General features: G+C 39.2%; 1 protein-coding gene across 1 annotated transcript in view; it reads right to left on the bottom strand.

The window, feature by feature from the left end:
• Positions 1 to 25,375, bottom strand: part of SLC2A13 (solute carrier family 2 member 13) — a 94,483-nt gene that overhangs the window by 48,995 nt on the left and 20,113 nt on the right. Inside the window, exons 2-4 of the mRNA XM_033162939.1 lie at positions 22,395 to 22,554; positions 20,165 to 20,373; positions 7,691 to 7,799 (exon numbers count right to left, since the gene is read on the bottom strand). Coding sequence (XP_033018830.1) covers positions 7,691 to 7,799; positions 20,165 to 20,373; positions 22,395 to 22,554 — 478 coding nt within the window. The remainder of the gene's footprint in view (positions 1 to 7,690; positions 7,800 to 20,164; positions 20,374 to 22,394; positions 22,555 to 25,375) is intronic.

Raw genomic sequence — 25,375 nt, forward strand, 5'->3', positions numbered from 1 at the left:
AATCCCATTTGGATCCAATCAATATCAAACTTTCATTAAAAACGCTGGAGCTACATGTGAATGCAGCAGTTTTCTGGCTTTCATTAGAAGTTTTTCAACTTTATGAGTGTGGAGAAATTCTAATCACAAAAGTGGAAAATACCTCAAAATATAATCCAATATAATCCAATACAAATAAACCATTGCCATAAATTCATCAAATCAGGTTATGAACTAAATATTTGGATTTGTGAAAGATATTATTTTAAATAATTGTTGCAATGCAAATAAGGATTAATAAAAGTGTTGCTCTTTGTGGCAACTCTGACCTTATCACTAAAAATAATTAAGGAATGATTAAGAACTCAGTTATTTCATTATTGCCTTTATGTTAATCAAAACCATCTCAATCATGGGCTCAAAGGTGTCCATCATCTAAGATTGTGTATTCTGGAAGTTACACAAAGGGATCCAAGTGCTGGAAAGAAGGGGGGAGTCCTAGCAAACATGACCAACATTCAGGGTCAATGGGAGTTGTAGTTCAGCAACCTAAAGATCCCCACAGCTATTAGAATTTTATAGCCTGCAGAAAGTGACTGAGGCTGTAATCTTATTCCACTTACTTGGAAGTAAACTATTCAGCTTAATAGGTTTACATGTAGTTTACATGTAGAGGATAGCACTATAAAATGTGTGTTTTTTATTTCAGACTCTTTGAATGAGACGCTGCCAAAAGAGAAAATTCTAGACAGTTTTGCCTGACCTATAGTTTTTTTAAAAAAAAAATTCAAGAGAAAAGTTGCTATAAGTATTTAATATATCTGTTTTTGTTAATCGCTGCAAGATATTTAATTTTTATATATTTAGTCAGGCAAAACGTAACAGCTATTTCTACCTCTGAGCTACAGCTTCCTTATCAGATTATTTTTCTCACATGAGAGAATGATTAGATCTCTAGAGTTAATTAATCCCATAGGAAAAAAGGAACAAAAAGGAATATACAAAGATGTTTTGCAAAAAATAGTGTTCACCTCTGAAAATGTAGCAGTCCAAACCTACTTATGTTTTTGAACAATTCAGTTGGCTTTTACAAGACTACTTCAAATCAAAATATATTTGAAACATTCTCCAATTATGTGTGTGTCACTCACAGCAACTATTCTACTATAACGGACATATTTAAGATGATGTAGACACAGCAAGAGGAGGGTGAAATGATTCAAAATCAGAGCATATTTCCCAAGAGAACTGTCCTATTTTACTAATAAGCCACACTCCACTCCCAGGCACATTACACGGATCACATCTCATGATGCATTTCTTTGTCTGTTTATGTGTTTTCTAAATGGGGGAGAGGAACTCCACATATAAATTTGTTACAGGGTAAATGGTAGGAAGTAATGAATGCTGAACAGCAGGAGTCATTTTCAAAGCTACTGGTAGGGCAAGTAGTGAACCCATCCAGAACTCCCACATCTGCAACATGCTTAAGTCCTGGATACAAGGGACATATCAAAACACAACCTCCAGGAGCCCATGGTTTTCAGATTTCCAAAGAAGGCAAACCTCGAGAGCAGCAGAATTCATAGTGGTCCCTCTTCACCAGTTGATGAAGACATATAAAGTAACATGCTACCTGCACTTTTGGGGAATGCAGGCACATGAAAACTGCCACATGATTTATTGTTAGCGTCGCCTGCAGCAACCAAGCAGGCAACTTGCTGCATTGGCAATAATCCTCCCTTTTCCAAGAACCACCAAGGCCATGGATTTGCTAGTACAGTGGTACCTCTGGTTACGAACGGGATCCGTTCCGGAGCCCTGTGCGTAACCTGAAGCGCTGTGTCTGCGCATGTGCGCGACGCGATTCAGCGCTTCTGCGCGTGACGTCATTTGACGCGTCTGCGCATGCATGAACTGCCGAACCCGGAAGTAACGCGTTCCGTTATTTCCGGGTTCGGCGCGTTCGTAACCCGTGTTGTACGCATCCTGAAGCATTCGTAACAAGAGGTACGACTGTAAAGGTAAAGGACCCCTGGGCAGTTAAGTCCAGTCAAAGGCGACTATGGGGTGCGACGCTCATTTCACTTTTTAGGCCAAGGGGAGCCAGCGTTTGTCCACAGCTTTCTGGGTCATGTGGCCAGCATGACTAAACCACTACTGGCGCACGGAGGACCGTGACCAGTGCCAGAGCGCACAGAAATGCCACAGCGGTACCTACTAATCTACTTGCACTGGTATGCTTTTGAACTGCTAGGTTGGCAGAAGCTGGGGCAGAGTTGGCATAGAGGAGCGATATTCCTTCCTCCCCAGACTCTCTATACCTTGCTATTCAAGTAGGTACCTTCTCAGAGACTATTCATAAGCTATCAGATCACATGTAAGAGATATGTATTTTTATGTATTTTTAATCTTTGTTGGAAGCTGCCCAGAGTGGCTGGGGAAACCCAGCCAGATGGGCGGGGTACAAATAATATATTAGTAGTACTACTACTACTAGTAGTAGTAAAGAGAGCTCTTCCTACTTCTGGTTCAGGAAGAGAATTGATAGGTAAAATGCCTTTCAGGGGTAGAGTAGAAAGATACCCAGTTCCCAAGCTGGATAGGGAATTTAGTTTTGTGTGTAAGAATAATTTTTTTGTCATTTCTAGCTAAGCTTTAATATTCTTCAAAAGGTGTTAAAGGTAAAGGGACCCCTGACCATCAGGTCCAGTCGCAGGCGACTCTGGGGTTGCGGCGCTCATCTCGCTTTATTGGCTGAGGGAGCCGGCATACAGCTTCTGGGTCATGTGGCCAGCATGACTAAGCCACTTCTGGCAAACCAGAGCAGCGCATGGAAACGCTGTTTACCTTCCCGCCGGAGCTGTACCTATTTATCTACTTGCACTTGGACGTGCTTTCAAACTGCTAGGTTGGCAGGAGCAGGGACTGAGCAACGGGAGCTCACCCTGTCGTGGGGATTCGAACTGCTGACCTTCTGATCGGCAAGCCCTAGGCTCTGTGGTTTAACCCACAGCGTCACCCACGGCCCTCAAAAGGTGTTAGCCAGCTTATATATTGCACCAAGGGGTGGGGAGAATAAAGAAATGCTGCAGGCAACATTTTGTTGAAGTATTAAGAACACAAAATACCACAAGGGGCACTATCCTCTATCATATTTTAGTCAAATTTTTGAATGGACCCTATATCCCTTTCATTTTGCTATTGTCGTTGTAGATAAATATTGGAGAGTCTTAGAAGTGAGAATGTTCAGTTAACACGAAAAGCCCAACTGTGGGTTGTCTCAGTCGTCAAACAAACAAACAAATAGTTGCAGACTGAACCACAACATGCATTAAAATAAACTGGAACCTATTTGGACCAAATGATATAGCAAGTCTCTTCTGCTAACTGCCTACGCATTTTATAATATATAAAAAGGAGTTACCTCCTATTGGAAAGTACACCTCAGTCAGAAGGTAAAAGACCTTATTTTCAAAAGACCTCCTGGGGGAGGAAAGCATGTCACAGGTGCGACTCTTTTTCATCAAGTCCTGCCCACTCACTTAATCTTGGTGTGAGATTGTTTCTTGTTAAACTCCAGCTGAGTTTGGTTACCTAGATATGTCAGTCTCTCACCAGCAGAACCCGTTTTGACGCTCTCAAAATAACGGTGACTAAAACCCACAAAGTGCAAGACATGGTGCCATTTGCTGTAATAACTTTAGCAGGATATTACACAAGGGTTGTGTTCAATTCCTGCCAACCATCATCAAATTTCACACTGACCATCTTTCAAAAGATTTCATCTCAAGGCAAATCATGTCCCTCCTCCCTCCGCCCCTTTTAAAAGGAAAAATGGGTTGTATAAAGTGGAGTATTTATAGCTCCAAGATGAACAACTGAGTAAACATCCTGATTGATCAGTGTTTTTCAAAACATACGAGAAACGAGCCCAAGAAACCTCCTGCACAACTCCATTAACAAATTTATGAATTTGGCTTACATCAAGTGTGCATTTAAATACAGAAGACTAAAGTGACTAAGTGAGGTTTTAAAACATACCTACCTTCCATACCTTGCTCTTGCTACAGATAATGTTGGCTATCAACAAATATCTGATGAATAGTGGGAAGGATGCATAGGAATATTGTGAAAGGGAAACTGATTGACTGAACGTTACTTTTTTAAAATGGAGATGAATTTCAGCACCTCAAATCTGGCAGGCTGCTATGTTTGAAAAAAGCAAGTCGTTCTCTCTCAGTTTTACTAATTATCAAAGCTGTGTATTACAACAAAGCCTTTGGGCTCTCTCCCACATAGCACACACTCACAGCTTTTTGATCGTGCAGTGAAGTTATAATGCTGAATTTGTGACATTACAGTTATTACCAAGGCAACAGGCTGAAATCAAATAGTACTATGACTTCCTGGCAGGATCAAGGAGGAGAAATGGCTGGACTGTGAAAGACTCACACAAATGGCTTAAAAATAGGAACAGAGAAGAATACAAAGACACCATCACGATACATTTCTCCCAAAGCAAAATTATGAAGTCTGCAATGCTACTGCATTCTTACACAGGATCTCACAGCCACAAAAATATTATCTGAATTGTAATCATTAAAATAACTGATAGTTTTCATATTTAAGACTTATCCGTTTCTTAGGGTTATAAGTACAACATTTCTACTAATTTCTACTAATTTTCTATGATTTCATGCAACATCATTTTGTTAAGAGTTTATCAGTAGGTCATTTAATCTCCTAGTCATTTGACATTTGAATATCCTCACTCTGATTTACCGTTTTCAATTATACTTCTTATCATTGAATCCCCACGATCGAGTGTCACATTATGATGATGCAAGTCCAATTCCAATAAAGCATTTCTAAATGACCTCCATCATTAGAATGACTATTATTGTCCTGATCCATCACAACCTGTAAGTCGGGAGTTTCCTATCTCCAATACCCTTCCCAAAATAGACTAGATTTTGCCTATGGCATTCTCCCGTTTGTTTGTTTTTAAACTTATTTAAGACTGTTCACGTAGTAATGCTACCAGCTAGGCTGCAGATATAAGCTTACATGGTGCCCTATCACATAAAAATCACTGCATCTGTCAGTGAGATTAGGGTGGGGCGGAGCTGTCCTGCCCTTCTTCCAAGGAGCACAGCAACTTCATTTTATTTTGCAACAATTCTGTAAGATAGGGTAGGGTGAGAGAATTATTGGCACCATGTCACCTACCAAGTGGAGCCTTGAACCTTGACATTTCTGGTGTTACTCTGACTGCTACACCATATCAGTAAGAAGCCTAGGCTGTAACCCTTTTTTGTGCAGGGATATTAGGGAGGCTTATGGAGCTACATTCAAGGATGTTAGCCCAGTCCCACGTTCTCAACACAGGTTCACCACACCAGTGACAAACAGCGGGCATAAAATGAGGAATAATAAATTTTGAAGATCGTAAAAGTTCTGCAAGCAAACTAATGGAGTCAGAGGCATGGTCAAAGTTCAATGAGGATTTAGGGCGCAGTAATATCGGGCTCTCTGAATCTTCCATTTGGTTGCAACTGACAGAAGAGGAAACAGCTAGTCCTCCTTTATCAGCTCAGCTGGGTCCAAATGTCATTTGGCTCCTCTTCTATCAGAACTGTCTCAATCAGCAGCTATTCCAGCTGGTTGTTATATAACTTCATTGCATAATAGCATGAAAGAATTAGTACCTGAATTTGCTTATTTTCCTCCTTTGTATCAGATCACAAGTCACTGTTATAAAAATGCAAACAAAAAGTAGTATACAGGAACGCAGGAGGCTGCTTTATACAGAATGAGGCCATTGGTCAATTAGCTCAGCACTGCCTAAACTGACTGGCAGCTGGTTGTACAAGGTTTCCAAAAAGGAAACCTTCCCAGCCTGTGATCTTCTATATGGAAAGCAGATTCTCCCCCACTGAACTATGACCCTTCTGTGCTATACATGTAGTAAATATAATGAGACCAGTTTCTTCAACAGCTGCACATGGAAAAACTTTGTTTAGCACATTTACCTCCCTACCCACCAAGCAAAAGCAATAGTTCACTCTGCTACCATGGTCCTCTCAATTAAAATACAGTCAACTGGGAAACATATGAAAGAAGGCTAAATGTGTGCAGTGCTACATCTTTATGTTAATAAGCCATTAAAATGTATAGGTCATAGAATGTGTGGAAGGTTACCAAGCACTCTGCTGTCATATCTAGCAAGGCGACAGGTTTTCAATCTACAGCAGGGGTCCCCAAACTTACCTAGCCTCAGGACAGTTCCTCTGGCGCTGATTGCGCGGCGGGCCACAGGGCGGGGAAGCGCGGCACTGGAAATAGCTTGTGCGCGTGTGCACGGGCCTCCACAGACCTGGAAGTGCACTGGAAATGACGCATGCGCAAAAGCTATTTCCAGTGCTGCGCCGTGCTAGAAATGCGTCGGAAATTACGCATGCGCACAAGCTATTTCTGGTGCCGCGCCAACCCGCAGATGGGCAGCCGCACTGCGCCGGTAAGAGTGGGCGGCAGGCATCATTGGGGGCCAAATAATTGGCTCAAATGGGCCGTATCCGGCCCGCGGGCCTTAGTTTGGGAACCCCTGATCTACAGTATCAAAGCATTTCACAGTGCAGGTCCCCTAACATACATTTGTATGTGAGTGTGTATCTCAAACACCAAAAAACAAACTGAGGGGAAATCAATTTACACTGAATTGTGTGTTTCTAATACTTCATGCCTAAAGATTTACTTAATAAATCCACACCAGAGCTGCTGTAATGCATTTTAGAATTTAAGAGTTTTTTTGCAGTAACTTCCGCCCTTCTCCACTTCCTCATTGTCAACTAGATCTGTTCCATTCACAGTCTGCACAAACTACTGCTTGGTAAGGTGTTTCTGATCTAAGCACATCTGTAAGTTTAGGATAAGCAAAGTCAGCTAATGAGTACCATAAATCTTACAGGGTTTCAATATATTTCAAAAGAAAGAAAGAAAAAAGATGTGTACCTACTCCAACTGTGTTTTTTCCTCAGGAACTTCAGACATTTTACCATTTACCATATGCACACATCACATTTTCAAAGTAATTTGATGCAAGTCCTATATTTTGTGCATTTTGTTTCGCCTCGTAGGGAAGCATGCTTAAATAGGTGCACTGCAGAAAAATCTGCTCTGTTACCTTGAACATTAGTCTAAATGCAGTTGACAATGCATTTTCATGCAACATTTGAAAAGCACACATCTAAAACAAAGGAGAAGGTCCCCAGGGATATGAAAAACAGAAAATCACAGGAATCTGCAGAACAATGTAAACAGTAGAAAAGTGGTTATTAAATTTACAAAATATTGTTACATGTGATGTGAATGCATATATAAAGTCAAACATTTGCCACTGTTGGGTAACAATTACAACAGTATCTCCAAACATCTCAATTTAATATGACAAGATTTCCTGCACTGCATCCCATGCTTCATCACAACAAATGGAGAGTTTCTTACAAGTGGAGTCTGTCAATTTATAAATCACCTTTATACTATTTCCATTGTTTCTGGGCTTCCTGACATTTTCTCTACTGGTCACCCCTCGCCCTCTATAGTATCTGAAAAATATACATGTCACTGAAAGCTTTTTGTCTATTTTCTGTCGTACCAAATGAAACATGTTTTTAAAATAAAAAAACAAAGTTGAAAAAGTGATACATACATGACTGTGTTAATACCTGCCAGTTGCTGGAACATTTGTAGACCACAACCAACTATTAACTCTCTTCGAGTTGGAGGATAGGTCAGCATTCTGCATATCACAGGTCCAGCTTGAAAAAGAAAAGAGAAATGAAATTCATTACCTCAATCAGTATTTCCCATTATGGCAACCACCCACATCCCATATTTTTCACACGCTATTTATTTCATACATTCTTTACTATGTATAGCAGATGAATAACTGACCACAGATCAAGTGGTTTCAAGACGGTTGTCATGCTGGGACTTAAAAATCAATGAAATAAAATGTTTCAAGCCTCTGGAAGACAAATGATATATAAAGGTGGGTATTTCAGGGAAGCAGAAAGCCGAAAATGATAGTGCCATCAAACCCACATCATAAATGGCTTACAAAATTAATTAATTTCAGATATATAGCCTATGCAACAATTGTTCATATACTGGTCTAAGGATAAGAATTTAAATTAATAATTTTCCAGTAACTTTAGTTTAATAAATATTGCAGGACCTGAAAGAGGGATACACTATGTCAGGATTTCCCAGTCTTAGGTCTACAACTCCCATCATTCCTAGCTAGCAGGACCAGTGGTCAGGGATTATGGGAATTATAGCCCAAAAAATAGCTAGACAGCCAAGTTTGGGAGACCCTATGATATGCAATACCAGCAGGGGAAATGAAAGGTGGTTAATTATACAATTGCTGCTGAAATCTATATAAAAAACAAGCACTAAGGTTATTTCTCTATGCAATTCCCCTATTAATTTTAATGTCCATATTTTAAGATTAGCAATGCAACTAAAATCCATAAAAATATAATACTATAGCCACTGCATACTCATGGCAGGTTTTATAATTGAGATATTGCTCTAGCCTTTAAAATTATGCATTATTCCAAAATTTTAAATTATGGCACTATTCCCCACATATATAAAACATGGTAATAATTAAATGTATCTACTGCAACAATGCAGGCATAAAAACAAGTACTGAAAATCTTCTGTCTCAAATAATAATAATAATAATAATAATAATAATAATTTATTTATACCCCGCCCATCTGGCTGGGTTTCCCCAGCCACTCTGGCGGCTTCCAACAAAATTCCAACAAAATACTAAAATACAATAGTCTTTAAACATTAAAAGCTTCCCTAAACAGGGGTGCCTTCAGATGTCTTCCAAAAGTCTGGTAGTTGTTTTTCTCTTTGACATCTGGTGGGAGGGCATTCTACAAGGCAAGTACAACTACCAAGAAGGCCCTCTGCCTGGTTCCCTGTAACTTAGCTTCTCGCAGGGAGGAACCGCCAGAAGGCCCTCGGCATCGGACCTCAGTGTCCGGGCAGAACGATGTGGTTGGAAACGCTCCTTCAGTATACTGGACTGAGGCCGTTTAGGGCTTTAAAGGTCAGGACCAACACTTTGAATTGTGCTTGGAAACGTACTGGGAGCCAATGTAGGTCTTTCAAGAGCGGTGTTATGTGGTCTTGGCAGCTGCTCCCAGTCACCAGTCTAGCTGCCGCATTCTGGATTAGTTGTAGTTTCCGGGTCACCTTCAAAGGTAGCCCCACATAGAGCGCATTGCAATAGTCCAAACAAGAGATAACTAGAACATGCACCACTCTGGCGAGACAGTCTGTGGGCAGGTAGGGTCTCAGCCTGCGTACCAGAGGGAGTTGGTAAACAGCTGCCCGGGACACAGAATTGACCTGTGCCTCCATGGACAGCTGTGAGAAGTCATTAAGTTTCTCAAAAACTCTAAAACTGAATAGATGCGGTGGTACACACATCCTTAGCATATACGGCAGGATGAGTGCTTAGTATACAAAATGACAGAATATCAGTCAGTTCTCTTCCAATCTTATAAGATATAAGAGATGTCTTCACTCCCCCTGCATTGCTTGCTGGTAAACAAAGCAGCTATTGTTTCTTCAAACTTATTGCTCCTCTAGGACCTTCTTTAAGCACTCTCTTTTCTTGTATTATCTGTTCGCCTTCATATAGAAAACCATTTTTAGCATGTCGTAAATATACATGGTGAGGGCTGGAGAATTCACCAAGAGAAATAAAAGTGGCTGAAGTAGCTCAACCGTCTTCAGTACAGTGACTCCTAGGTCAATATATTCACAAGAGATTAAATGCATCGCATTCAAACAACACTGTCCATGAAGTACGGCTCAAAATCAATATTTATAGGGAATAAATTATACGCAACCTTAGATATAATTTTCCCTATTTGCTTCTCAGCATTCATTCGCTACCCAATAAGGTTAATTCACTGTTAATTCACTGTTATATTAAAAGACAGTTAACTGCTGCATTTGGACGAAAGGTAACACAAAAACCTAACTCATCAGCCTCAAATTTAGATCTCTCAATTGTGCCTTTTAAGGAGATCCAATATGCTCACTTAAAAAAAAACAACCACAACTATCCTCTGCAATTCAGGAGACCCAACCTTTCCATTATAAATAATGTATGGTATAAATTATTTAATAATAATAATAATAATAATTTTTATTTATACCCCGCCCTCCCCCTGGACTCAGGGTGGCTAACACTGAATATAAATACAGTAAAAACATTAAAACACAAACACACAAAAACCAGCTGATTAAAATATACGTTAGAATACAGCTTAAAATGCAGCTTAAAATACAGCTTCGTTTTAGTGGTACCCTATAGATCAAAGCCATAAAGGGAGAAAACATCAAATATTCACCGGGGCCAATTATCCATGCTGGTCCTACATGGGCCAGCAAAAAGAGATGAGGGAAAATTTATATACAAATCCCATATAAGTGGTTCCATCAATAAAATAAAATAAAATAAAAAATGGGGGGGTAGACTGAGTCCAGCCCAAAAGCCAGGTGGAACAGCTCCATTTTGTAGGCCCTGCGGAAAGATGTCAAATCCCTCAGGGCCCTATCTCCTGCAGCAGGGCGTTCCACCAGGCCGGGGCCAGAGCTGAAAAGGCCCTGGCCCTGGTTGAGGCCAATCTAACCTCCTTGGGGCTCGGGACTTCCAAAGTGTTGTTATTTATGGACCTTAAGGTCCTCCGCGGGGCATACTAGAAGAGGCGGTCCTGTGGGTATGAGGGTCCTAGGCCACATAGAGCTTTGAAGGTCAAAACCAGCACCTTGAACCTGATCCTGTACTCTACCGGGAGCCAGTGCAGCTGGTAAAGCACTGGATGAATGTGATCCTGCGGTGAGGACACCGTAAGGAGTCTCGCCACGGCATTCTGCACCCGCAGGAGTTTCTGAGTCAGCTTCAAGGGCAGCCCCGCATAGAGCGAAATACAGTAATCAAGCCTGGAGGTGACCATCGCATAGACCACTGTGGCCAGATCAGGGCGAGAAAGGTAAGGGACCAACTGCTTAATACGGCAGAGATGGGAAAATGCCGCCTTTGCTGTAGCTGCAACCTGCGCCTCCATAGAGAGGGAGGCGTCAAAGTTTACACCTTGTTAGTAAAAAGCTGTAAGACACTGTTGGTATGTAAAACATAGAGCCTGATTTCTCTCCTTCAAAAGGTACCACCAATTTAAAAGCAAGGAGACAAAACAGTCAAGTACAGCAGTTCAGAACAAGATGCATGGTTTATGGTCATTCAGTGCTATCTTTTAGGATACAGATAACTGACAACTTATGTTTATTTAACTTATGCGCATTCAGCTTTATGCACTTGGCAATAAAATAGATGATAGATAGATAGATGGAAAGGGGGGCAGGCATCCAAGAAAAAATAACTTTGGCAATCCCACTCAACTCTGAATCCCATGTGCTTTGACTATATGCGATTTTGAGTTTATGCACTATCCCCGAAATGTAACCCCAGTGTAAGTTGAGAATTGCCTGTACAAGAAAGTTCACTTTGCAGCTTTGACTCCAAACAGCTCTACTTGAAAACCAAATGCAGCCTTTTAGCCCATTTTACCAATGCCAGCAATTTACTTAACAACCACAATTTTATTCTACCTAGGCAGAACCATGTTACCATTCTTGAAGCCAATTTATCACTAAATAAAATCCAATGAACGAAAGCACTACACAATTCCAAAACACATCAGCAACTGCAGATGAGAAGCTTTTATTCCTATGATATGTTTTCCTAACTAAGAACATTAAAGTGCTTATTTATTTGATTTGTCATTTTAAAATTATGTCTGTGGTCTATAAACCTCTATAAAAGTTTTTCAAATCAAAATATCATGCATAACTAATTATTTCTCCAGAATTTTCCTATTATGCTATTCAATGGAGTTTAATTGTTTGAGACAGAAGTTCAAATGCTCACTTTATTACAACTGTACAAAGACTATGCATCTTCCAGTAGAGGTTCCAGAGTTTATTTCTTTATTCCAAGTCTTCCTGGGATACTTAAGAAATCAACAGGAAAATAACATGGTGCCAAGGTCATCCTGCTCTGATTTAATTATTTCTGTTGGAATAGAGTATTGTTCTACTTACCAGCACAGTTTAAATTACCCGGGTGTTTTGTTAACCTCACAGGTACAGGGCATGGCTATTTTCAAAGGGATGGAACACCTTCAATTAGGTTAAAATATTCTATCATATTATAAAGTCTATAAATGTCACTGTAACCATTTCTTCTCAGGATTAAAATCAGAACGTGAAGCCACACTTCCCAGAAATAAATGGATGATTGAATAAAGGCCCCTTTCCTTGTTTTCTTAGCAGAATGAGAGTCATGCACCATACTTCATCCCTACAAGCAATGAAGTTAAATAGGGAAGAAACAAGTTCTGTAACAAGAGCTAAATAATACAAACCGAAAGTGGCTGGTGGGGAGAATGAAGCATGACAATGATCTTTTTAAAAAACAACTAGTTCCCCCCCACACCATGCCGACCCCATGCTTACCATGGGAAGTCAGCTATGTCCCATTGACCTTGACTGTGGAGTTACAGCTGCAAAAGCAACAGGAACCATCCTCCCTCAAAAAACCCAACCCTTAAACAAAGCTTAGGCTGCTATCATGTAATCACTTAGCCTATTAAACACAAGGAAATCGACTTCTGAGTAGACATATAATGTGTTTTACTGTAAGGGACGCGGGTGGCCCTGTGGTCTAAACCAATGAGCCTCTTGGGCTTGATGATATTTGGGGTGAGCTCCTGTTGCTCGGTCCCTGGTCCTGCCAACCTAGCAGTTCGAAAGCACATCAAAGTACAAATAGATAAATAGGTACTGCTCCGGTGGGAAGGTAAATGGCGTTTCCGTGCACTGCTCTGGTTCACCAGAAGCGGCTTAGTCATGCTGGCCACATGACCTGGAAGCTGTACGCCAGCTCCCTTGGCCAGTAAAGCGAGATGAGCGCTGCAACCCCAGAGTAGTCCGCGACTGGACCAAACGGTCAGGGGTCCCTTTACCTTTACCTTTCATCTGCAGAAAATACTTTCTAAGGTGTACCTGACCTCAGACAAACTCACCACAGGAAAAATGCATTCTGGTTGCTTGGAAAAGGGGAAGAGCAAACCACAGAGATTCCAAGGACTACCAGACAACAGGGCAGAAGCAGTAAACATACACTAAAGGGGGAAATAGCAGTTCTTTAGGACTCCAGGGATTCCTATTATCCAGTGTCCAAACAGTTTGTTAAATATTTATCTAGATGGCTGATGCTGAGTGGAAATGTTATTTTTCAGATTATCATTTAAGTACTCAAGCAAACACAATTAACCAAACATTCAATTGTGAAACATGTAGTCATAATAATAAAGATATTAAACCATTAAGTCTGATACACTGATTAACCTTTCCAAGGGTTATAATATTTGTTGTATAATGTTCCTACTATTCTGAAAAAAGTGAATAGAATTAGAAAATCCTTTAGTAGACATGCTTTAGTCTTCAAGTTATCATCTTAAATTTGTAGATTAAAAAAAACAACTGAGGGTAGATTAAATTTTTTAAAGTGAGGGTCCCTAATGGCCTTTGTGCATATTGCCATTCTTGTTGCTAGGATACATCGAAAAGGATTCTACAAAAGGTTGGACGATGATGAACTCAGAAGCAATCTCACTGATGCAGAGAGTATACTTCAGCTTCCTCACAGTTGAAACCAAGCTCTGGAAAACCACAAAAACATGTTTTAGAAGCAGGGCTGGCCCCAAATATTTTGCAGTTAGCAGTGAAGGACAGATTGGCACTCCTTCCCTATTCCACATTCAAAAACGGCCTGGACAGACAGTTGAATCTTATTTCAACAACGATAGCAGATTAGCATCATTTACTGCACCTAAAGTACCAGGCTAGGTTTGGGGGAACTGGACAGGCTACATAGCATGTACAAGCTCTGTCCTCCAACAGAGGGGAATTGCCAAGGGGCTTAGAAGTAACAGCCAGGGGCCTGCCGCTTCAACTCCTGAATCTGCCACTTGACCCAGTTGCCTCATCCAGCCCTGTTTCGAAAGGAGCTGTTGTTGTTGTTGCTGCTGCTGCTGTCTATTACTGTACTACCGGTAATTCATAGGCTGCTTTCAAACCACTGTACATGGTAAACCACTCCGAACACCAGTACAAGTCACACCATCTACATGTATTATTGCTTTGCGTAATGCTACGATCACTGCTGTCAAAAACAATATTAGTTAAAACTATGGAACTCGCTCTCACAGGAGGCAGTGATGGGCTAGGTAAAAGAGGATTAGACAAATTTGTGGAAGAATAGGCTACTGGTGGCTAACAGCCATGATGGCTGTGCTCTGCCTCCACAGTTGTTGGTGGCAATGCTTCTGAATACCAGTTGCTGGAAACCTCAGAAGGGAAGAGTGCTCTGGTGCTCAAATTCTGCTTGAGGGTTTCCTAGAGGCATCTGGCCACGGGGAGAAGAAGATGCTGGAATAGATGGGCCCACTGGCCTGATCTACCATGCTCTTATATGCGTTACCATCTCAAAAGAGGCAAAATGCACATACTCACTTTTTGCCACTAGAGTGTGACACTCAAGTGTAAGTCTGCAAGAAAAGTAACAAAACTACCTGGCAAACCCATGTGTACAAACCCCAGTACAGATGTAACCACAAAAGGTGTGGGAAACGCATAATGAAACAAAACCACAAGATTTTACAGGAAATGACCTATTTCTCCCTGGCATGCTACCTTTCCAAAGCAAGGGCTGCTGTATCATTTAATCAACATTAATAGTATCATCTTACAAGCACAGTCCAGCTATTGAGAATGACAATAGTGATGATGATGATGCAACTTGGGAGTTGTACGTTCTCTATAATTCTTATTACAAAGCACCGTAATAAAGGTCAAACACTCTTCAATATTCCCTTTTCAATGTTTATCAGGAATAAAAATATATGCTAGACCCCATTTTCCTTTCAGTTAGTATATCCTCATATTTAATCTTCCATCAATCTACATAAAATAATTAGGAACAATTAATATGATCACCAACATCATTATACTTTATTTTGTGGGTGAGTGCATGATTTGTTGTTTGTTGCCTAAAGAGTATCATCTTCTTTTTTACACATTTTGGCTATTGTTGGTATGTACAGGTGCAGCTGACTGTGCTATGTGTCTGCAGGAAGCTCTGGGCTAGGCAGGATCCAATGTCATCTCACAAGGGACACTCTCCCAGATGGATGGGTGTGTGATTCATGTTGTGGGGTAGGCACAACCAGCTGCTTATTTAATTTCTTATGATTATTTCATAAGCAAGATAATTTGGACTAAAAACAGCTATTCTAGGACCCGAAGGTGGGAGTACCCAGTCATGGAAATATACTATATGGGGTACTCCAAATGTTATTTGGGGGGTTCAGGGATGAATGAATTTTCATTATTTTTAGTGTTTTGAGCTTGCAAGCAAATAAGGAACTGGGAACTAGTAACCTACTTGAGCACTGTTTTTATGTAGCATAAGTGTTCCAGATCCCAGGGCATGGAATACAATACATGAACTCTGCTGAAACTACATAGGCCTGTATTGGCTTGGAAGCTCCCCAGGAGTCCTATATATGCTGCCTGGAGTTCAATGGAAGCCAGGAAGAATATAAAGGCACAAAATAAAACAGAACAGGCTCTGAAACAATCAAGGGTAAATTGCTCCTTCTAAGGTGGATAATGAAATGCTGAATGGCAAAATAAGGAAAGGGGAAACCCAGCTGAAGTAGAAACCTCCAAGGCATGTAGGAGAAACATGTTTTTAAGAGTACTTAAAGAACCAAACTATCAGAAAAACAGGACCATGGGGGCATGCTACCCTCATGTTGTGGCCAGCGCTTACAGCAGTAAAGGTAAAGGGTAAAGGGACCCCTGACCATTAGGTCCAGTCGTGGACGACTCTGGGGTTGCGGCGCTCATCTTGCTTTATTGGCTGAGGGAGTTGGTGTACAGGTTCCAGGTCATGTGGCCAGCATGACTAAGCTGCTTGTGGCAAACCAGAGCAGCACATGGAAACATCGTTTACCTTCCCGCCGGAGCGGTACCTATTTATCTACTTGCACTTTGACGTGCTTTCGAACTGCTAGGTTGGCAGGAGCAGGGACTGAGCAACGAGAGCTCACCCTGTTGCGGGGATTCAAACCGCCGACCTTCTGATCGGCAAGCCCTAGGCTCTGTGGTTTAACCCACCTGCTTGCAGCAGTAGACTGGTACAAACCCTCAGTTGCCTGGGGCTTAATGCTTTCTTCTCTTCAGCCTGGTATAGGATACTAAGAAAGGTTACTTACTTGAAGGCTAAGGTTTGAATCCTATGCACCTTTATTTGAAAATTAGTCCCTTTGAACAAAGTACATACGTGAACAATAGACATACAGTATATACTGAATATACATGTATGATTGGGGTATAACAGGTGTCTAAAAGCAGTGGGTGGCAGCAAAATAGTGTTTTTCAATGAGATACAAAGTGAAAGTCCATGCCATTTGGTTGGTAGAGTCATAATGATTTCAGTTTGTCTTTTTTTTTTAATAACAATTCAAAAATATCAATGTGTGGCAAATGCAAAACATGTCAACTTTAACCTTTTCTGTGTTCATACTTCTAGAAATAAGGTATTGCCAAAACTGTAGCTTCAGTTTAATATATCAGTTTGTGCTCTTTTTCAAGGCTGTTGGACTGTAGCTATATCCAAACATTTTCTTGCTCTGCATTTACAAATGCTACAAGCTACTGGGAAAACTGTTTTCCATCGTCATAGCAACAGAAGCTAAATACTATGAAGCACAGCACTTTTGAAATAAAATGTGAATAAAGATGTTTTCTATACAGGCATTTCCGTAGCTATTCACTTGTTTAGAATCTGCCATAAACTGTCATTTTATTCTTGCTTCTAACAGATCTAATTTAGTTTTAACAAAATGTTAACACTTCAGAGCTCCCTCTTAGAACTGCTTGTTTGCTCTTATGAAAAAAATGCTAAAATGCAAGAGAACAATCCGATTCCGTTATAATCACTGAAGTCACAGAAAACTACTCAAACACAAATAGAGCTTGTGCTTTAGTTCCATTATTTATAAGCAATCTTTTTGATGCAAAAATGACACAAAGTTGATACTGTTTGTATTTCAGGCTGTGATATAAATTCAAGAAATCTCCACCCCTGCATAATTAAATTTGTAGTAGTACTAAGCTTCATGGTAGGGAAGAAGAAATCCTAAAAACAGAACTCCTCTAATGCAGTGTTGACCACACTGCTTGACCTGAAAGCCAAAGTCATAACAGAATGAATGAACACAAACAAGATCACTGAATATCACTGCATTCAAAGCTCACTAAAACTGCTAACTCTGAAATGTTAAAATCTTCTGAGTTTTTGAGGAGGAAGGAACTTATCTCAAACCCTTCATCATGACTTTCCAAAGTCCCATGAGCAAGAAATATATTGATAAATTGAAGTTTGAGTGGTCAGGGCTGCACAAACTTGAGACCAGACTTATCCTGCTAATATCTGTTTTTACAGGAAATAAGAATTATACATTAATCTGCTTATATCCGCACACTATAAATAAGAGGTCTGTGTTTCAGAATCTGTTTTGCATCTTGAAAGGTAAATGGGGGAAATCCTCTTATATCCTCTCATATTAGTGTCAAGAGCTTCTTCACCAATGCAAAATTCACTTTAAGAAAAATATATTTTTCCTTATTTGGGTACAGTACCAGAAGGAACTTCTTGTGTCATTTTTAAGAAACCTCATTTTACCATCAATGAGAAAAACAAAAATCGGTAATATCTCAACACAAACATACAACCCTTGAATCACAATAATTTGATTTTATTTCAATTTTTATAATAAACTCTGATGCAAGAAAAAGCCATAAGCCATTTCCCCCTTTTGGTCAACAGAACATAATATTATGTTACATATTTAGTGTGCAGGACTGCAAGTGAGTAGATGTATTAAAAAAAACTTAACCTATGATTCAGTTTAACACTCTTATGTCAGACCCACATCTCTCCATGGAAAAATCATTATGGGCTAGACTCCAAACAGCAACATTAAGCAGCACATTTTGGAGAAGCCCGGAGGATTTTATTTTATTTTAGCTATAGACCCCGGAGACTTAACACAAACAGCTCTTAAAAGTCCACATGGTTTCAGAAGTGGTTTGCAATATTGCACAGTTTCAATTCACAAAAACAGAAGCCAAAACCTCTTGGCACGCAGAACTAGTTGTGTGGGGGCTTTCTGGATCTCAGCCTAGGTGACAGCCACAATCCAAAGAAACTGAAACATTTGCATGGGGATCTGTAAACACAGGCCACAGAAGAGATAGGCTGTTTTGCAGATTTTAAGATTTCACCCCCTTTTCCCAGCACTGGGAACTGCTGTGGTAGAAACAGCAGTCAAACTACAGACTGCATTCAAGTTTTTCATCCTGTGTCATTATCTTGGGACTAGGTAATGAAGGCTTGGGCTGGAAAAGATTACCTCACTGCTTGCTCCAGTTGGACTGCTTCACAGCATCCTCCTTACAGGGCCACCAACTATAGCCCATGTGTTGGTAACCTCAAGGCTGGATTACTGCAATACCTCTACGTGGGGCTGTCCTTGGGGCCTGGTATGGAAGTGCCAGCTGGTGCAGAATGCAGCAGCCAGTTTGCTCATGGCGGCATCTGGCTGACAACATATGAAAGCATTGTTGAAGAATCTGCAATGGCTGCCCATCTACTACAAAGCCAGGTTCAAGGTCCGTGTATTGAATTACAAAGACCTGGACCATTTAGGTCCAAGCTACCTCAGAGACCACCTTAAGCTTTCTATCCCAGATCAGCCACTGGGATCATCTGCAGGAGCATCAGTGGATTCCCCCTAGTTGGCAATGCTCATTTGATAATAACAATAGACAAACCCACCTTCTCTCTGAAGAAGCATCTAAAACATAAAACTGCCTCTTCCCTTTCCCTGCTACTGGATCTGTACTGTACGCTGCCAGTCCGTGTTTATATACTTTTTAACAGATTAAAAAAAAACCTAATCCTGTTAAATAAACTCTAATAGAGACTGGTATAAATGGGGAAGGTGAAACATCACCATGCACTAGTAGCATGGGTTGAAAAGTTTCTGCTGTTCACGAACATGTTCACTGTGACTGAAGTCTCATTCCAATTTGGTAATAGAAAATGCATAGAAGTGGCTGTATAAAGCAAGTATAATTTGCATGACCCAAAAGCGAACAGAAGCAACTCACGAGAATTCAATATGCTAGTTGGAATTTGCCAGCCTTTGTTTCTTTGTAACCATACTGGGAACCTCACACACCAAAATCCTCTGCGAATAAAGGGAGGCAACAGACTGAAAGGTCACTGTAGAATCTCAAGTTTTAATATCGCAATTGAAGGACATCAGAGCTAGTGTGCACTAGCAAGTTACTCCTGACAAGCAATTATATAATTAGGTTGTGACAATTAGAATATATACACCCAGTCAATTGAGAGCAGTTCAAAAATTATCCTTCAAATTATTAATTTGTTTGAAAAAGTACACATGGCTGATTACTGTATTGGCTTCCCCTGTTTAACTGAATCCGTGAAACTCATTAGCAATTCTTAAGACAATTATAATTTCATTATGTTAAAGTATGGAAACAGGTCTGATATTAATATATTAATTTCTTCTGAAAAATACCAATAGAATTAGATGTAGGAGCAAGGCTGTATAAAGCATAGCGCTTAGTTTAATTTTATTTTCACTGGGACTATGGTTAGACCCAATTAGGATTGCCTGAAACCATGGGTTGCAAATTATTGGATTATTCTTGTTTTAATTGTTATTATGTCTTCTGTGTTTTTATATTGTGATTTTAAGTTGAGACCTGCCCTGAGACCTGCAGCTGCTATACAAATTTTAACAACAACAACAACAACAACAACAACAAAAATCTATTTCAAAGTAACCTAAAATGCTGTTACACTGTCACAACCTGATTGTCACTCATTAATAAATGTACAAAGAAAACAGAAATTCAGCCTTACCTGCACCAACTTCTTTTTCTTCCTCTTCTATGTTATTCTTGATGCTATCATATTCTTCATCTATTGTTTGATTACCCCGCATCAGAGACAGGATTCTTCGTGCCTTTTGAGTCTGTCCTTTTTGAATAAGCCAACGGGGGCTTTCAGGAAGAAAGAGGAAGCCAAAAAACTGTATTACAGCTGGAACTGCCGAGAGGCCCAACATATATCTGGGGGAAAGAAAAAAAACATTTTTAATGCAAATTTATCAAGATTCTCTCCATACAGAACAGCAAGGCTTTAAGCTGCTTTCTGAATACGCTCAGTATTTCTCTAAATGAGCAGATGGAGGTAACATAGTTTATATGCTGAAATTTCCGTATCAGACAATTCCAAGAACTCTTGAACAGGTTTTCAGATGTTCCCTGCAGACATAATTTTAACATTGCTGTTTGCAAATCAGTTATTTCAATTACTGTTAGATAACATAAACTTAGCCCAAAGTTAACTCATATTATATTGAGAATTCCTTACATACTGAATCATTAACTATTTCCCCAAATTGTTCCACATTGGGCTGGAAGCATTCTTGTACTGATGGTTTTCTTAGAATCAAAAATAAAACTACTTCATTCTGGGGGAGAAAAATCCCATTTCACTTGTCCTTTGATAAGATAAACTGCTTTTCCTGCTAAAATGATATTGATAAGTGTGTTACATTTAGAATAGCAAAAATGTTCAGATACTTTTAAGTTTAATGAAAATCTTATAGATTACTATAGTACACAAACACTCAAAACCAGAAGCATGGTTGAATTTTATCTTTGTAATTAGCATTCCAAAAGCTGGCCATTCTATTTTTCAAGATATTTACTGACTTTCAAGTTGCAATGACTTCTAACAAATGGTTAATTTTATTATATTTTAAATGTTTTTACTTCATGTTACTAACACGCAAGTAAGTTTTACTTTAAGTAAATGTTTTACTTTAAAGTTACTAATGTGCAATATTTGTTCCTTTCACTATTATGACAGAATTTCTTGTAATGGCAAGTGGAAAAATTTGAATCTGAAATCCACACCTACCAACTCACTCACTCTTAAATCAATTCAATCACACTATTGCAATTTTCTATAAAAAGGAGCTCCCTTCCCCTGATAATTCAAGTATTATTTTTATTACAGTTCTGTTTAAAAATACACAAACCATGCAAGAGGAAATCTTATGGTGATTTATTTGGCTATTGCCCAGGGTTCTATAATGCATCTTTAAAGTACAAACAGGTTCTCTTCACTAACTAAACAGGCATGAAACTATACCATTTAAAAACACTTAAGTACCCCGTGGGACCTCCTCACAGAGTGGTCAACCAAATGTCTGAGGGAAGCCTGCAAGCAGGAGCTAAGTGAAACAGGGCTCTTCCCGTTTGAGATTCCAAGCACTGGGCATTCACAAAGACATGCAAAGGTAGAACACAGACATCATGACTAGTAGCTACTGATAGCCCTATCCTCCATCAATTTGTCTACCACTCATTTGAAGCCATCCAAGTTGGTGGCTATTGCTACAATGAATGATTTTTCTAGATCACAGACAGAAGATGGTCTATTCCAAACCAAACAATTAAAAAATATATTATTTTTTTAGCTTTGGGGATTCTTAAAATTAGTTGTCTGGGTAACAGAAGAATCAAGACTTTACATGATATTGTACTGAGGGCCATAGAATTGAAGCCATGGGTCTCCAAGAACGCTAGCATGCATCTTGGTTGCATTTGCTATAGATCCTGCCACCCTGCAAATTACAATGTTGAAAGATAAAATCTATATCTCCTTAATTCAATCCATTAGTAAATTTCAGCTGGATTTGCTGCCATTATTCAAAGCCAATTAACATTCTGAGGGCACCAACTTAAAACCACAAAAAGGAAGATTCCAAGTGTGCAAAAACAAAATCTACATTTAAATCATTTAGATTTGCATCTAAAATAGTTGATTTTAAAATAAAAATGTAATCTGTAAAATGTAACACATTTGGATAGTTTCTTTGTCACCTATTATTATTATTATTATTATTATTACTACTACTACTCCTTATTGTGATCTAGAAAGGGTGATTAATTTTTTGTACTAAAGATTACAAATAAATATTTGTGTGTACCACACACACATTTCACACACAGAGCATATGAATCTAATGGAAGTGCAGCTCTAACTTTACTTTCAATGACAAACAAAAAATTACACTAACCTCCATCCATCCTTTGGAAGGTAACTGAAGGCTCCATCTATAACGCTTGCAAAGAACTGTCCTCCTGTGATGAAGAGTGTGTTTATAGTAACTAATCTGCCTCTTAGATGAGGTGGAGCAACTTCTGCAATGTATACTGGGACTGTCATAGAAGCAATACCTGGAAGAAAGTAATTAAAATTCAGTATGAACCTGTTTACAAATAAGAACTATTATTTTATCATTGGCATGTGTTATCTACAATCATGACACTCAAATCATAAACAGGAGGAAACGTTTTACCTTTCAAATAAGTAATCAAACCAAAGTACATGCTATATAAATATAGCATGTTTACAGTGCATCTGAAAGATAAGAGTCTCAAACGGAGGAGAAATCATTTGATCGTGAATATAGCATAAAGAATTGCACTGCAAGTTGAAAATAATCAGATAAAAGAGATTATCAATAGATAAGCAAACAGAAGCTGAACATGTAGGAAGCGTGATGACTATTTATATGTTTGGAGGGATTTATATCCCACATTTAATAACATAATACAAAAGAACAGTAGCAAACAAGATAGCCGACTAAAAAAGGAATGAGTTGTAAGCAATCCATTAAGGGATATCTGTAACCATTAAAAAATCATCAAAGGCAATTAAAGCCTAATAGAACAGGGCATATGTCATCTGGCACCTAAACATATCTCAGCCCAATATCAACCCGGGCTACATTATGACTCCCTTATACAGTACTGGTGTATTTCCATTGACATGAACTAAATTACCAGCAGGCCCACAAAGCACTTTATTAAAATAGATTTCAGTAACAGGCATCTAACCAAATTGCTACAACTTCCTAAGAAAAAAGTAAGCTAACGGTTTTTTGTGGCTGTATTTTTTTGTTGTGTTTTTTCCAACTCATGTCTCAAAGCACACATTGTACTTAGTCTAAGTACGTAGAGATTAGTCTAAGTACTTAGAGAGTTAAGAATATTATAACCTCATATCCATCGAAAACTTACTTATTCTGCCAATCACCTGTATCAAGTCAGATGCTAGAAACCAACACCTTTTCAAAACCAAAGCCAGAAGAACTGTATCAGATGCACTTTGTCTTTGTCTTCACAGGGAAGACCATAGAGCAGATCTCTGTGCCTGAACTAACTTTTGCAGAAATGGAGTCTAAGAATTAATTAAAAATATTTATATTTTTATTTAAAAAAACGTGCTAAGAAGTCCAGTGACCCACTGAATTGTTGGCCCATACTTTATCTAAATTGAGCTTGCAGAAATAATGGAATTCCAGGTGAGTTGAGTGCCAGGCAGCCTCTGTGCGACAAGCTGTCTTTTATATAAATTATGCCCTTCACTACTCTTGGTTCTCAGTTTGGCTGCCTTGGCATGGATTTTGTTGCAGGACTAATATCTTGAACCTAGGAATACTAAGATTTTTTTAATACAGTAACAAACGAACAAAAAAAGCTTCATTATGAACTGCCTCAATAAGCTTAATTGCCATGCTCTATGTTCTTCAACCTTGGATACCCAGATGTTGTTGAGCTACAACTCTCATCATCCCTAATCTATAGCTGAAGATGATGGGACCACATCTGGGCAGCCATGGTTGAAGAACACTGTGTACTGAGCTTGCAGGACTCTGCAAGGGACAAACTAGAAACATGTAGCAGAAACTCTCCCAGCAGCCATTTGTACATGTTACAACCAAGGCAAAATCCCTTTCATCTTCAAATGCTTTGTGATAGATGAGCCCAGGCTACTCATGTCAGCTTCTCCAATTTGTGGCCACCGTTCAACAGATACCTGCCAGCAGCATATTGTACACGGTATTATGCTAGCCAAACAGATGGCCTAAACCACCAATTACAGGAAATTATGAGATAGGATAAATTGAAAGATACAAAAGAGCTGGTTATGGTTTTCAGTTCCGCACAACAAAGTTGCTGAAACCTCTCTTCTGCCAACTCTGCCCCACCATGTTAAACTGAAATGGGATGAAGGAGTGCAAGTTAATGCTTATGGACACAATTAGAGTTAGAGCCAAACTAAACATTACAAAATGTGCATTATCTGCATTGTCTTTCTATATATTTTTTCCTCTGTCTTCTTTCTAAGACTTGGCTTCTCCCTGCCAGCCACAAAACAAGGGGATGGCAGATGGTGATTCACACATTATACAATGTTTACATTACACATTACAAGGTAGGAGGAACGGTGGCAGCTTTGAACATTTTAATGTCTATTTTCCCCCTTTAAGATCCTCCAGCTAATTCAACTTATTAACATTACACATTGCTTTTCAAAGTCTATCATTCTCATTGTGAAATGTTTGTAGTATGGCAAAATATTTCATTCTAGAGAAAGAATTTGTAGCGGATACAAGGTTTTAGGTGATGTACAAGTTAATGAACAACCAAGGAAATATGGCTGCTTGGCCTCTAGGGGCCAAGGTCCCATTGTGTCCCCCCCATAAAGTATTTGATGGGGCTGCACCCCTAAAGCCTTTCGTTAACATTTAGACAAAATATACAATACGGAAAACTTTGGTTCATGTTCAGAATGAAGAGACCTGTGACATGCTTCAGAAATGTACCAGAAATGCCAGGCATTAACATGAAGTTTGTTAATTACGATGGTATATTCGAATTCCAATGTCAATCTAAAGTTCATCAATCACAAACACACTGGTAGATAACTTTAAAAAGAAATGGATATACAGTAGTCTTATTACAATAATACCTCAAAAAAGTAAATCGGTTTGCAACCTTTAATGTTAGGAAGCTTCTGATATCATATGTCCTAAGATTATCCATTTCTTACCAGAGAAATACAAAAACATAGTTGTATAATCATTCATTTATGCATTTTATTTGTATGCTGCTTTTCCACACACACACAAATCATGCTCCAAGTGGCTTACAACAAATAAAACATGAATACATTTCAAACAAACACAACAAAAACCATTTCATAATAACA

The sequence above is a fragment of the Lacerta agilis genome, chromosome 10 (assembly GCF_009819535.1).
Source record: "Lacerta agilis isolate rLacAgi1 chromosome 10, rLacAgi1.pri, whole genome shotgun sequence".
Taxonomy (NCBI): domain Eukaryota; kingdom Metazoa; phylum Chordata; class Lepidosauria; order Squamata; family Lacertidae; genus Lacerta; species Lacerta agilis.